The following is a 13,148-nucleotide window of genomic DNA, read 5'->3' on the forward strand; positions in this document are numbered from 1 at the left end:
TGTCTCGCCAATTGTTAATATTTACCTCAATACTCAGGGCGCTTCAAATTTTGCATGTGTCCATATTAAATCAAAAGACGGCCCAATTAAATTTAACCTTAAAAAAACAAAAAAAGTGGTGCAAATGCGCTAATGCAAGCACTATTCGCAAAGTTGTTGGCAAAGTTCATTAGAAATAAACCAATTTTACTTTGAAGTGCGTGCCACTTCGCCCGTCATTTACACTTGAAATTTACCTTTAGTACGAAATAAGACGGGAAAAATCGTAGTCGGGAGTGCCAATGGAACGTACTATTAATTACCTACTGTCAGTATTAGTATTAATTCTGTGTTGTCAGCTGTTTTAAAGTCACCTGTCAATAATATAAACATAACCAATTGATAACGTTATCTAAAAAGTAATTAAAAATATTATGTAAAATATGATATTGATTGACCTTTGTGGACTTGGTTATTATGTTGAATATCACGCAGTGATACTTTTGCTGAGAAAGGATGCAGAAGCACCAAGTTTCGAACACAGCATGACCTTTGATTCAAGTAATTTAAATTGAATCTATTAATTTTTTTTCGGTAAACGTAAGAAATATTCATTCAGTATAATAATGTCTAAAATACCTCAAAAAACGATTTTTAACTATGAAACTCTGGTGCATGCAACTGCAGGAGCCGCTGTAAGTATAACTGATTTTTTTAAAACATTAGTTTAAACCATTCATTGGATTAATTAAGCAAAATCTTATTGTACAATAAGTTATGAAATTAATGGAAAATATTTCAATGTGTAGCATCAAATAGATATTATATAGATTTTATTTCAAAAATATCAAATTTGTATAAAAATTCTAGCAATTACTATTTTTTACAGGCAAGTATTTTTGCAATGAGTAGTGTATACCCTTTGGATATGATAAAATTTCGTAAACAACGTAAGTTTTCATTATTTAATAGATTAGTTACATGTTAGGGTTATTCATTTTAAATTTTACATTCCTTCTAATTGTTATTATTGGGTCATCAGGGTTGAATTATAAGGTTTGTTTGCAAAGAAAGAATAGAATATGTCAGAAATGTAATGTATCATTCATATTGTTTGGTAGGAGACTAATTGAAATTATAATTATTTCTTGAAAATTTATGAATGTAGTATAAATAGATAAATTAGAAAAAAAAATTGTTTTAAATATAAAAAATAAATACAAAGCACATAAAAATATACTAATACAAGGGGTCTCAAAAGAAAGATCACATTTAAAAAAACAATTTTAAGAAAAGTAGAGTAGAGACACCTTGTATAAGATTTTACAGATACAGATACGGATTTGTCAAAAGTTGTTTTTAATTAAAAAAATTGGTGATAGTGACAAAGCAAGCATAAAAAAATTGATAAGAAAGAAAAAATTTTGAGCTTTGTGAGAAATTTTTAGAAAGAAATTGTTTGTTCTTACTTTGTATAAAGTATAAGCAGCATATGTTATATTTGGAAAAAATGAAAGAATTAATGTTCAGGGGTGGGAAATTTATTAAGTATTGAAATTCAGTTCAAAACTGTTATAACGACATCAAATGAATTACTCATTATTGGTTATAAAAACCATGGTCGAGTTACATCTAGAAAAATCCGGACTACTTTAAAAATTAAAACTTAAAAAGAGATTTCATAAAAACTTAATCAGCATGTATTTCAATATAAATAGAAACTGTTGAAAACACTTTTTAATGAGTTCTATTAATTCAATCATTTGAAATTAATGTAATGTTTTTTGTTAATAAAGTCTTTTAAAAATAAAATTTCGAAAGTAACAGTTATAATTGTCGTTACAAACTGTGATGTTTATTTTATAACTTTTTTATGATGTAATATAATTGAATGTGTAGGTACATATAAATCTATGTAAATATACAACGAAAATATATCTAAACTTTGTTTATTTCACATAAAACACCATTTTTTGCACTAATAAAATCTTTTAATTTCAGTTCGTGTGACGTACCTACATACACATTTCGTAGTTCACCTTGAATTTTAATCTACATATTATGATATTAAGTTAACAGCATTAAGAATATCATTCAAAGTTGACACTGTAAATTGCTCTTCCTATTAGTCATTTTGTTCTTGATTTTATAACAATATAACCTGCATAAACCGGTGTACAAATTCCAATGGAGTTATCTACATCAACAAACCCCTCTATAGTAGATAAAACAGGTTGTGATTCAATTGAACCAAAGAAATATTAGCTGCTTTCCATCTACATCAAACTTATTATTCTTACTTCCCACGTCATAACTCAATTCAAAGCACGTTTCTTTTCAGTCTCAAAAGTGAGACCTAACTGAGCTGCACAAGCTCGAGACCACAAACATACGTATATTCTGTGCTTGAAAACGTATGCTTTAGTGAGTTTGGTGAACTCAGATTGAAAGGGAGGTTGAGGACATCATGTTGTCTATATCATAAATGTAATACTCCTATATGGACAATTGGTTTGGGAAAAACGTCCCTACGTTACGGTGTCGACAATATTCATTTTCTCTCTCGTTGTAGATACTTCATGTGCGCAAAAGATGCGCAGAACTATCTGAAGCACTCGGAGGAGAGAGAGAACGATACACTATTTGTTTCACTTAGTCGGAACACCGTCTACTTATAGGAACTGTCCGTATAGAAGTTTTACATATATGACGTTGTCAAATCTTATTATCATACATAGCTTTCCTTTGCAAATGATGTGATTTCTTTCAAATAGAGCTGATGATATCAGCTCACCTTTTCTCCCTTTGATATGATGGGTCAAATGGAATAATAAACTGAGACATTCATTCAGTTCATTGTATTCTAACCTAAAATGCACTTGTCAATACAAAAATTAAATCAAAATAAATTCGCAAATCTTAACCACGATGTTAATCACTAGACACTTATCATAAAACAAGTAAATCTACCCTCAAACTTTTTATTCATTCGTAAATTAACTGAACTGAGTTACAAAACTTTGCTAAGCCGTTTTTTTAATGGTTGGTCAATATATCTGGTATATTGTTCTAAACGATGTCGTGATAAAAGGTTTCAACTGTACTTTATACTGAATAATTCAACTTTGTTTACTGATACCTAAACTTATAATACCAACATGTTTTTCATTATTTGATATCAGTATGTCGTATTCAAGATGAAGGCATATTTAAGCTACCAGATTATATTTTTTAGTTGAAGATAAAGAATTAGCAGAAAAGTCTACTTTTCGGGGTATACTACACCTTTTAAAGATGGAAGGAGTGTAAGTATCTTTTTTCACTATTTTCCAGTTTTTTTAAAGTACACATATTTTTAAAAATACTATTTGTGTATGTAGTTTAACTTAGAAGATTATGATAATAATAAATTGTATAGTATAAGCAACAAGAGGCTTAAAGTGTGCTCTTCAATTTTTTACTAGAAATGATCTTTAGAAGTAGTGGCATCCGAATCCAGGGGATGATTTATAACAAAAAACATAAATCCTTTCCTATGCAGTTGATGTGGTACTTATAAGTAGAACGAATATTAATCTCGAAAAATCAAAAGAATATGGATTACACATAAATGAACAATGGACCCAATATATGGAGCTGGAAAGGGATTTGAATAACAGATCAAAACAGGGAGAATCGATTTGATAAAGTCCAGGAGTTCCAATACCTGAGAGTGACAGTGACAAAGAAAATCAATAAAAGACTTGCAAGAGGGAACAAATCGTTTGGAACCCTATTGAAATCAAATTATATTTTAAGTTATGCATTTACAAGACAGTTATACAATCAATGGTGCTGTATGGCAGCAAATGTTTGACCATGAACAAAAAGGAAGTGAACAAAATAAACATATGGGAGGAGTGGAGCATTATATACACAGACATATAACCAGAATGGACAAAGATACTTGGGTAAAAAGATACTTATTAAGGGAAGAAGGGGAAAAATGGATAGAAGCATATAGAGAAAGAATAGGAAAAGAGAATTGGCGTGAAGTAAACAAAAATAAGTAGAAAAGTAGAGCTACTCGAAACAAACTTATATTCAAAACTTTAAAAGAAAATCCAGAAAGAAAATAGCTTTATTTATCATGTTATATTTTTAGAGAATCTTTATATCAAGGAATCAGTCCGGTCGTGATAACATTAGGAGTCTCAACATTTGTGTATTTCTATACGTTTCATGGATTTAAATCTCGTATACCCAAAGAATTCATAAATTCAAAAACGGATTTATTTCTGAGTATTTTTGCTGGTAAGTAAAATTTTATTATTAAAAATAAACTGAATCATAAATTTCTAAAATTTACTGGATCTATTGAGAGAGGTAGAAAGATTTTAAAATTTATTTATTAAAAAGAAAACAATATATCAAAGTTCATTGTTGTTAAGAATTTTTCAAAAAAAATATAGGGTGTTTCAATATAAATGGAATAGTCTAATTTTGCTTATAGACGGTGGTGGATCTTGAAAACTATTAGTCGTAGCGGCTTGTAGGGAAAAAATTTATACTAAAGTAGCCAAAAAAGAATCGTGGAAAATATTTTTTCATATATCATCAAGTACATGTAATAGTACTGAATATACTATAATGAACTTTCTGAATTATAAATGTCTCCAATGGTTTCAGAACTTACAATTTAATACTGAATATTATATATTGAAACGGAAAAGTGACTAACAAATAATAAAAAGTTAACAATGGGAATCATCCACTAAAAAATAGTATTTTAAAGCACCGAAACTTTTTCGATATTCACTTTCAGGAATGTCACAATAATCAATTCCCAACATTTCTTCTATGATAACTAATAGAATGAATATCGTTGAAAAGAAATGTATGATCAATAATTTTAAAATTCATAAAACTTTAAATTAAATTCATAGTGACATTAACGTATTTTTTATCTATTATGATAACCTCTCTCAATAGACTTAATTAATTTAATTGAACAATTTTTAATAATATTACAAAACTAAAAAAATCCAAATTTGATCATTATAAAAATTATAGCTACTGATAAAAACTATTTCTGTTGATAAAAATTAGATATGGAGGGTAAATGAATTTGATAGTATACGGAAAAGTTTTTAGATAAAATTTTAGAAGTAGTACTGTCCAGGATGATTTTTTTTTCAAAAAAAAAACGTTAAAACCGTGGAATGGCTTATTTGTTGTGGAAGGCAAGGGGATGTACTATCCAATTTGTTATTCAAACTTGAATGTATTCGAGAGTGAATTCTATCAAAAACTATCAATACTTGTTTCGCAGATGAGATGGAAATGAAAAAAAGAGTATAGTTGATTTGGAAATAAAGGAAGTTAGTACATTAAAATGAAATAGAAATGAACAGAATTTCTTCGAATGAGAAAAATAAACATTAATAGAATGAACAATCATATGTATCAGGGTTGATGGGGTGATGAAGAAATGGATATAGACCTCAGGTACTGGCAGAGGAAGACATTTGACTGAAGGGTGTGCTGGATGATTGCATAATAGTTTGAAATTGAATTGATTCTCAAGAAAAGGAAAAAAATATTCTACAAAACCCCTTCTTACTATATGTATGCAAGAATAAAATGTGATTTATTTATTTTTACAGAATATTGAAAGGCAAAGACATGCACTATCAAATTTTTTTTATAATATATCTTCAGAAACCCATCAAAGCTTGTTGTGCAGATGATATAATATTATGGGAAAGGAACAAAGAAGACAGTAAAACAAAATGGGGAAAGAATAAACAAGATGTCTACAAATGGGATGAATATTTATTTTAAAAAATGAACAAGGTTGATAGGGGTGATTAAGAAGTGAATATAGATCTGGCAAAGGGCAACAGATGTGCTGAATGACTGAATAATGTTTTTAAATTAACTTAAATCTGAAGAGAAGTGAAGAAAATATTCTACAAAACACCTAACCTACTGTACGGACACTAAATCTTGATTATATTCAGGAAACAACAGTCTAAACACTAAAGTTGTGATATATGGAATCTATAGTGGTGGAAATTAGATTAATAATGGGTGTGGAGATCAATATATGTAGTATAAGGAAATAACTATAAAAAAGAGAAATAATTGCAGTGTAGCAAAAGGAGAAAATAGTGGAAGGCTACAGGATGTCTCGAAAACATCTCGAGAAAACCTAGATGAGTGGGAAACAGGCTATAGGACTGTCATAATAGCTTATATTATATAAAATTTAATGGAACTATTTCTGGGAATGAAAAAAAAATATTTAAAAATTTTATCGTTACTGATAATAATTGTTTCTGTCTGGATGATAAAAATTGGGTATACGTGGAAGGTCAATGTTTTTCAAAATATGCAATTAAAGTTTTTAAACTTTAAAATGTCGTAGTGTCAAGGTTGATAGCTGATTTTTATATTTCCAAATGTAGTAAATACTCCATAAATTTACATTAATTACCTTTGATTTGATATGGGTACACTAAATTACTATATCTGAACTAAGTTCAATAAAACACAGATTAAAGACGCTTTTAAGTGTTTGATTCAAAGATTGCCTCGTATAAAAAAGGAAACGATGGATGGCCCCAACATCTAGAGTGCTAATATATTATTAAATTTTTAAATTAGTTTGTTATTTAGATGTAGTAGTTTTCGGCAGCGTTACCTTTCTATCTATTTTTTTAAAAGCAAATGACAATTTTTTAAAAATAATTAGTTTAAACTGTTTTCGTTACGTTCATAAAATAATTTGACAAAGCAAGCGAAAGATCCCTTATCATTGAATATATTTATTTTATTAATACATATTTTGAAAAGAAGCTTCCTGTTATAGTTTTCCTAAATCATTTTAAATAAATAATTTAACCAAGAACCATCTAATAATTGTCATCCAAGCATAAATCTTTTAAAAAGCTGCTTCTTGTTAGTCTTTCTAAAGTCATTTTATATAAATAATTAAATAATTTTACTAGAAGCACCTTAATAATTGTAGTCCAAGCATAAATATTTCCAAAAAGTTGCTTCTTCTAAGTCTTTCTTAAGTAATTTTACATATATAATTCGATTACTGCCTCTCTAAAGTCATTTGACATAAATAATTGTATTACAGTCTCTCTAAAGTCATTTTACATAAATAATTTTGTCATAGTCTTTCTAAAGTAATTTTAAATGAATAATTTTACCAAGAGCCATCAAATAATTGTCATCCAAGCATAAATATTTGAAAAAGTTGATATTGCTATGGACTTTCTAAAGTCATTGTAAGTAAATAATTCAGTTATAGCCTTTCTATAGCCATTGTAAATATTTAATGTTACCAGAAGCACCTGACAGTTGGTTTCCAAGCCCTTAAGGTATAAACATTTTTATGAGCTACAATAGCACAAATTATTTCTAAATAAAACGTCAATTGCCTTCATGATAACTCTCAAAGATGGATTCTACCTTCTGCTAATGAACTGATAGATGAAACTTCGATCTGGCAATTCGCTTTTAGACAAAGAAATCCGTAAAAGAATTGAATTTTCGATGTTAAATCAAAATTTATGGATACCGTAGACTTTAAACTATGTATTAAGAACAATATTTGAAGTCTCTATAATTTCTAGGCGTTGTAAATGTTCTGACGACGAATCCTCTTTGGGTTGTTAATAATAGACTGAAAAAACGTGACAAAGATATCAAATTCACTGGTCTCCTCGACGGATTATATCACATAGCAACGACAGAAGGTATTTCTACGCTATGGAACGGTGTTGCTCCTTCTTTAATGCTGGTATCGAATCCTGCCATTCATTTTACAATATACGAAGCTTTAAAAAGGAAAGTTAAAGTTCAAAACGCCACCGCTTTTTTCCTCCTTGGTAAGTTTTGTCGTATATTCATAAACTTTTATATTTCTTCTTCTATTATTTCGAATCTACTCTAATTTTAGGTACATTTCTGATAAAATACTTTCGTGTCCTCCCCTTTTTCATATTTCTTTTATACTACAATATGTTTTATTTTAATTAGGTTTTGTTTATCTGAAATTGAGGTTATAAATAACGTGATGGCGACAAACAATTGTGAAATGATGTATATGGGCAAAAAGGAATATTGCCCTTTATGATTTATGTTATTTATCATTTCATTTTCTTGGCCCTATAGGTAAAATACTGATTAAACAATAATTTGGGCAAATCAGATAAAGAAGTCACAAAGAAACACACATATTGGCACTTGGTCTTGAAATAGGGGGGTTGAGATTTGCCGGAAGATCATTATTTTCAACTAAACAAGAATTTTTGACAGTTGTATAAGTTTTAATACTGTCAAATGTATTCGTAAAGAATAAAAACGACATGCCTTCCATCCATATCCCGATTTTCCAACTTTAATGTCTTTAAATATTCATTTTGTATCTCGAAAAATATTTTGTAACAAATTTAACTCTTTAAAACATCAAAAACGCCCAAAATCTTAATGTACATCTTGAAATTGTTCGCCATATTGGATCACATGATTTGAAGAGTGATTCAATATGGCGTTTGTGGACAAACAGTTTCAAGATTTTGGACGTTTTTGATAAATGAATTTGTTATAAAAACTTTCCAAAGTATTGAGTAAATGTTTAAAAAAAACTCTGAGCCGAAATTTCTTCACAATTCTTATATTTCTTTTACAACTAAATTTGAAAGTATGTACTTATGTAAAAATTTTTGTTTGGTTGTAAATAATGACAAAGTAATTTTAAACAAATCTTATCTCTATTAATTCCAAATCAAAATACAAAAAAGTGTGATTAACCCGTTTTTATTGTGACCCAACTTGCTTTTTCAGCACACATTTTCACCTATAGAGAAATAAAAACAAAATATTTAGAATTTAATAACAAAACGTTCTTGAAAAAGCTTGAAATACTACACTCTTAAACGAGATAATAATCCTGTTTGCCCTCAGATGCCATATTGAAAATATTTGACAAACCGTTTGAATGCTTGATTGCCAGTTGAGTAGGTTCCACCAGAAAATAGTTAGGTTAGGTTAGAAATGGCCTCTGCTGCACCTGAATTATATATAACTTACTATTTCTTTGTCTTTCTCAATCTTTATCAAATAATATAATAATATTCTTTCTAAATACGTTGACAGGAAAGAACTAATAAGTTAATCCAACAGATTATATAAGTTTTTTTGAGGTTAAGTTGATGATTTTATACACTTTTCTTTTCAGGTGCCTTATCAAAAACTATAGCAACCATCATCACTTACCCTCTTCAAGTGGCTCAAACTAGACAACGATTGATAAAAGGACCAAGAATGAGTACGGCTGCACTACTTTATATGTTAGTCAAAGAAGGTGGTTTGGGTGCCTTATTCAAAGGACTCGAATCGAAAATGTGGCAAACAGTATTTGCTACTGCTTTGATGTTTACCACTTATGAAAAAATCACCCAGTTAGTATTTAAATTGTTATTGGGAACTGCCAGAAGAGAACATCAAATGGTAGCTTGAATTTTTTATAAAAATAATTTTTTTTCTCTTCAAAATCACAACCGGAAATAGTAGTTTTTGAAAATATTCCATAGTGGACAAGTTCATATTTCAAAGTATTATTCAAAGTCAATTCCGTTATATTTAAATATTGATATTGATATCGAATCTCGTTTCGATAATCAAGTTATCCTCTTCAGTGACTGAAACTTAATAACTTCAGTCTCTGAAGAGGATAACTTCTTAAATGAAACGTAGAAAATGTGTGTGTTAATGTAGTAGTATTAAATATTGTGTTCATTATGATTTCAAATCAATCAATTTTTTTTCTATAATCACAGATTTGATTATACAGTTTTAGGAATTTATAGACCTAAAAGTGCCAAATGTCAAGTATTTTATTAAAAACTGTTGTTTTTAGAAATTCTTATTAGCATGTGCTGACAGAAAATATCCCAACCGTTCATTCCATCTCAAAAATTACTTGTAAACATTTTATTTGATAAATTATTAAATTTTCAGCTTCTTTAGACAACTAACTGACCCAATAAGGTGGTAAATATCTTTTTGTGTTATTTCATTCCAACTCCTGCAATCACTCGTGTCCAAAACATGCTCAATTGGAAACAGATCAGGCGATCTTGTTGGCGAACATAAACGGTGGTGGTGTTAATCAATAAAAGCTATAGAATCTCTGGTAACTTGTAATCTAATGAAAATTGAGGATGGATGATTCCACTACTTACGATACCTTGCACCAAGGTGACACCATAAAAACAACATACATAATATACAAAGTGTTACTGGATTAAATTCATCTAAAATACCAAAAATGTCTCCCGAGTATTACAATTTATTAATTATGAATTTTTACCAATCAGTCAATATAGTGTATAAAGACTGGGCATGGTATTCTGAAACCAATACCGCAAATTTGTAATACAATATGCATATCAATACCATCGAATGGGTACTAGAACATGAAATAGGTTAGGTTAAGGAATCATGTATACACATTGTAATATCTCAAAATGTAGAACGTAAGTTTCAGTTTCATTCGGTCTTAGTCGGGTTAATATATTAAATATTCATTTTCGGGGTAACAACATATGGTTTAATCAATTGAAATTGGAAATTCGAAGCATTTAGTGCTGAGTGGTTTTTTTTTCTTCTTTAACCGGCGCTACGGTCCTTTGTGAACTAGGGCCTTTTCAAAAATCGACTGCAAATAATTTCTGTCCTGAGCATGATGCCTCCAACTTCGAACCCCTAGCTGCACCAGATCCGCTTCAATGGCCAAGGAGCGGTCTTCCTCTCAATCCTTAAACGCGTCCCCCGGTTGAACGCCACCAAATCTGTCTCAGCTCAGTATTCCTCCAGATCCTCCACGCACCGTTCTCGCAAACAGGGCCTAAAATCTTTTGTAGAATCTTAGCAGTTCACAAACTGCTCACTTGTCGTCACCATAGCCCATGTCTTGCATCTGTATGTGACTACAGGACGGATTATTGTCTTGTAAATTGTGAGTGCTCTCTGGACTGCCCAAAAGCATCTGTTCCATGAAGAGTGGTTTTTAGTTACATGAAATGTTATGAATATAATAGAGATTGTTTGCTATGGACATTAATTCAACCTTATCAAATATACAAAATAAACTACATCAAATATTCCAAAACAAAATTGTTGAACGTATAGTAGATGACAAATTGTAGCTGGGTATTTGAATATTGTACACAACTTTTTGTTAATGTATTTTTATATTATTGAATTATTTAATAAATATACTGTTACATAAATCTATTTGTTTTAATGACTTATTGAATCGATTTCTTAGAAGTTGTTCCAGTTAAAAATCAGATCATGTTCAAATTTCATGTACACAAAAAGAGTTTAAGTGATGCAAACCTTTTGAAAAAACTCTATTTTTTTAGTCATAGAGTATAAAGACACCTACTGATAAGTAATGTGTATTATATAAAATAAAAAAAAAACAATCGTCAAAAATAATTTAATAACTAAAACAATACAGGACAGGTACTGCGAATATTTGAAAAGTCAGAGTCAAAATACAAATTCGTCCCATTAGTTTTAACGCTAAATAGACGGTCGTTTACACCTTTTTGCTGTCATAGATATACCCCTCAATGATCTCATTGCCATGGCTTTGTTAAAGTGTCTCTGAGGTTTGATATCTTCCGTATATTCCACCAGGTTATCTACAGATGATAATATAACTAAAAGTACCCCCAGTACCTGAAAAATCACAATCTAAGTAATTGTTTGCAATTATTTCATTAATGAGAATTTTTAGAGTATTTTAACACAATGGGGTTCAATTACTTAATATAGATATGAGGCCCTAAAATATTCTGATAATTATATAGAACAATTAAGGTCAATACTTACTAGGCACACAATAATTACTAAAGTATATATATGAATTGTAGCTGCTGGCATTGTTTCCATCTCTTTTAATGCCAATTGGGCAGGTTCAAACTCCGGATTAAGTTCCAATGTATGTCTAAGATGTATTGATGCTTCTTGATAATGTCCATAAGCTTTAAATATTTCTCCCAACGTGAAATATTGTTGCCAAGCACCTTTCTCTTGTGATTGGACTTCTAAAGATCTCCTTGTTAAATAAATAGCGTCATCTAAGTACTGCAATGAGAATAATATTCTTGCAAGATTAAGAAGAACTTCCGCATTATGTGGAGATGCTGCTAATGCCCTACGAAAACATTCAATAGCTTTACTGGCATCTCCTTTTATTCTCCAAAAATTCCCAATTTGGTTATACAGTTGGATAGATTTTGGCTTCTACAAAATTTAGAAAATTGTTTTTTCTATTTTACTATTTGGCAAGAATAGATAAATACCTCTCTTTTAGCTTTTTTAAGTTTTCTTTCTAGGGCATCAATATCAAAATCTTCAATTTCACTTTTATATTTTCCGTAATTTTTTGTAAAACAAAAAATTGCTTGTGGTTCTGGAACTATTGGATGACGATTTCTATTCACTACACCCACTAAATTATCGAAATAAGTAAAATTAACAGGCTTCCCACAGTCTAAAATCTCATCAGACAGTCCAGTATTTTCTGAGGAATTTGAAGCACTAGTAGCATTACTAGAATAAAAAAAGTTTTGGGTAAGGTATTAAGACAGTAGCACGTAATAATATTAATTAGAAATATTATATCGTTACTTAAAATAATTAGAATATATCTTACCGTTTGTTTTTTTGACAATCTCTACAATAATACTGAACTGGTTGTTTAACCCATGATTCTCCATAATGTTCGGTGGATGTAATTATATCAAATAGTGGATCTTCTGCAACGAAATCTGTTTTCGAAATATCGTTAGCTGAATAGACTGAGTGAAATTTGGTAACTTTTATTATCTTTGTTTTATCGAGGTTTAATTTCCACAATGTTGTCGTTTTAGATTGTATAAGAAATGCTTTAAAACTCAAAATACACAAGAAAACTTTAACATTTTGAAAGTCCGGATACATTTTCACAACAATTTGTATAATTCAAAATTCTTATTTTAATAAAGCGCCAGTTTTGCATGAAAACAGTGATGGCCAATGGCCTAATTCCAAAATAATACTTGGTTCGTTGGAACTACTCGCAGTGCTTTAGAACTATCTGGCAGAAAAGACATTGA

At 29.7% G+C, this 13,148-nt stretch overlaps 2 protein-coding genes across 2 annotated transcripts; one reads left to right on the forward strand and one right to left on the reverse strand.

Annotated features, from left to right (window-relative positions):
- Positions 1-176: 176 nt before the first annotated feature.
- Positions 177-11,270, forward strand: LOC130893665 (peroxisomal membrane protein PMP34). Its single transcript, XM_057799938.1, has 6 exons — positions 177-674; positions 869-929; positions 3,215-3,284; positions 4,124-4,272; positions 7,608-7,862; positions 9,215-11,270. Exons 1-6 carry the CDS (start codon positions 606-608, stop codon positions 9,493-9,495), a joined length of 885 nt encoding a protein of 294 aa, XP_057655921.1. The 5' UTR covers positions 177-605; the 3' UTR covers positions 9,496-11,270.
- Positions 11,271-11,467: 197 nt separating this feature from the next.
- Positions 11,468-13,120, reverse strand: LOC130893834 (uncharacterized). Its single transcript, XM_057800246.1, has 4 exons — positions 12,707-13,120; positions 12,354-12,603; positions 11,881-12,294; positions 11,468-11,727 (listed from the first exon to the last, which is right to left on the reverse strand). The coding sequence occupies exons 1-4, from the start codon at positions 12,991-12,993 to the stop codon at positions 11,569-11,571; spliced, it is 1,110 nt and encodes a 369-aa protein (XP_057656229.1). The 5' UTR covers positions 12,994-13,120; the 3' UTR covers positions 11,468-11,568.
- Positions 13,121-13,148: the final 28 nt, after the last annotated feature.

Source organism: Diorhabda carinulata, chromosome 5 (assembly GCF_026250575.1).
Source record: "Diorhabda carinulata isolate Delta chromosome 5, icDioCari1.1, whole genome shotgun sequence".
NCBI classification, from domain to species: Eukaryota; Metazoa; Arthropoda; class Insecta; order Coleoptera; family Chrysomelidae; genus Diorhabda; species Diorhabda carinulata.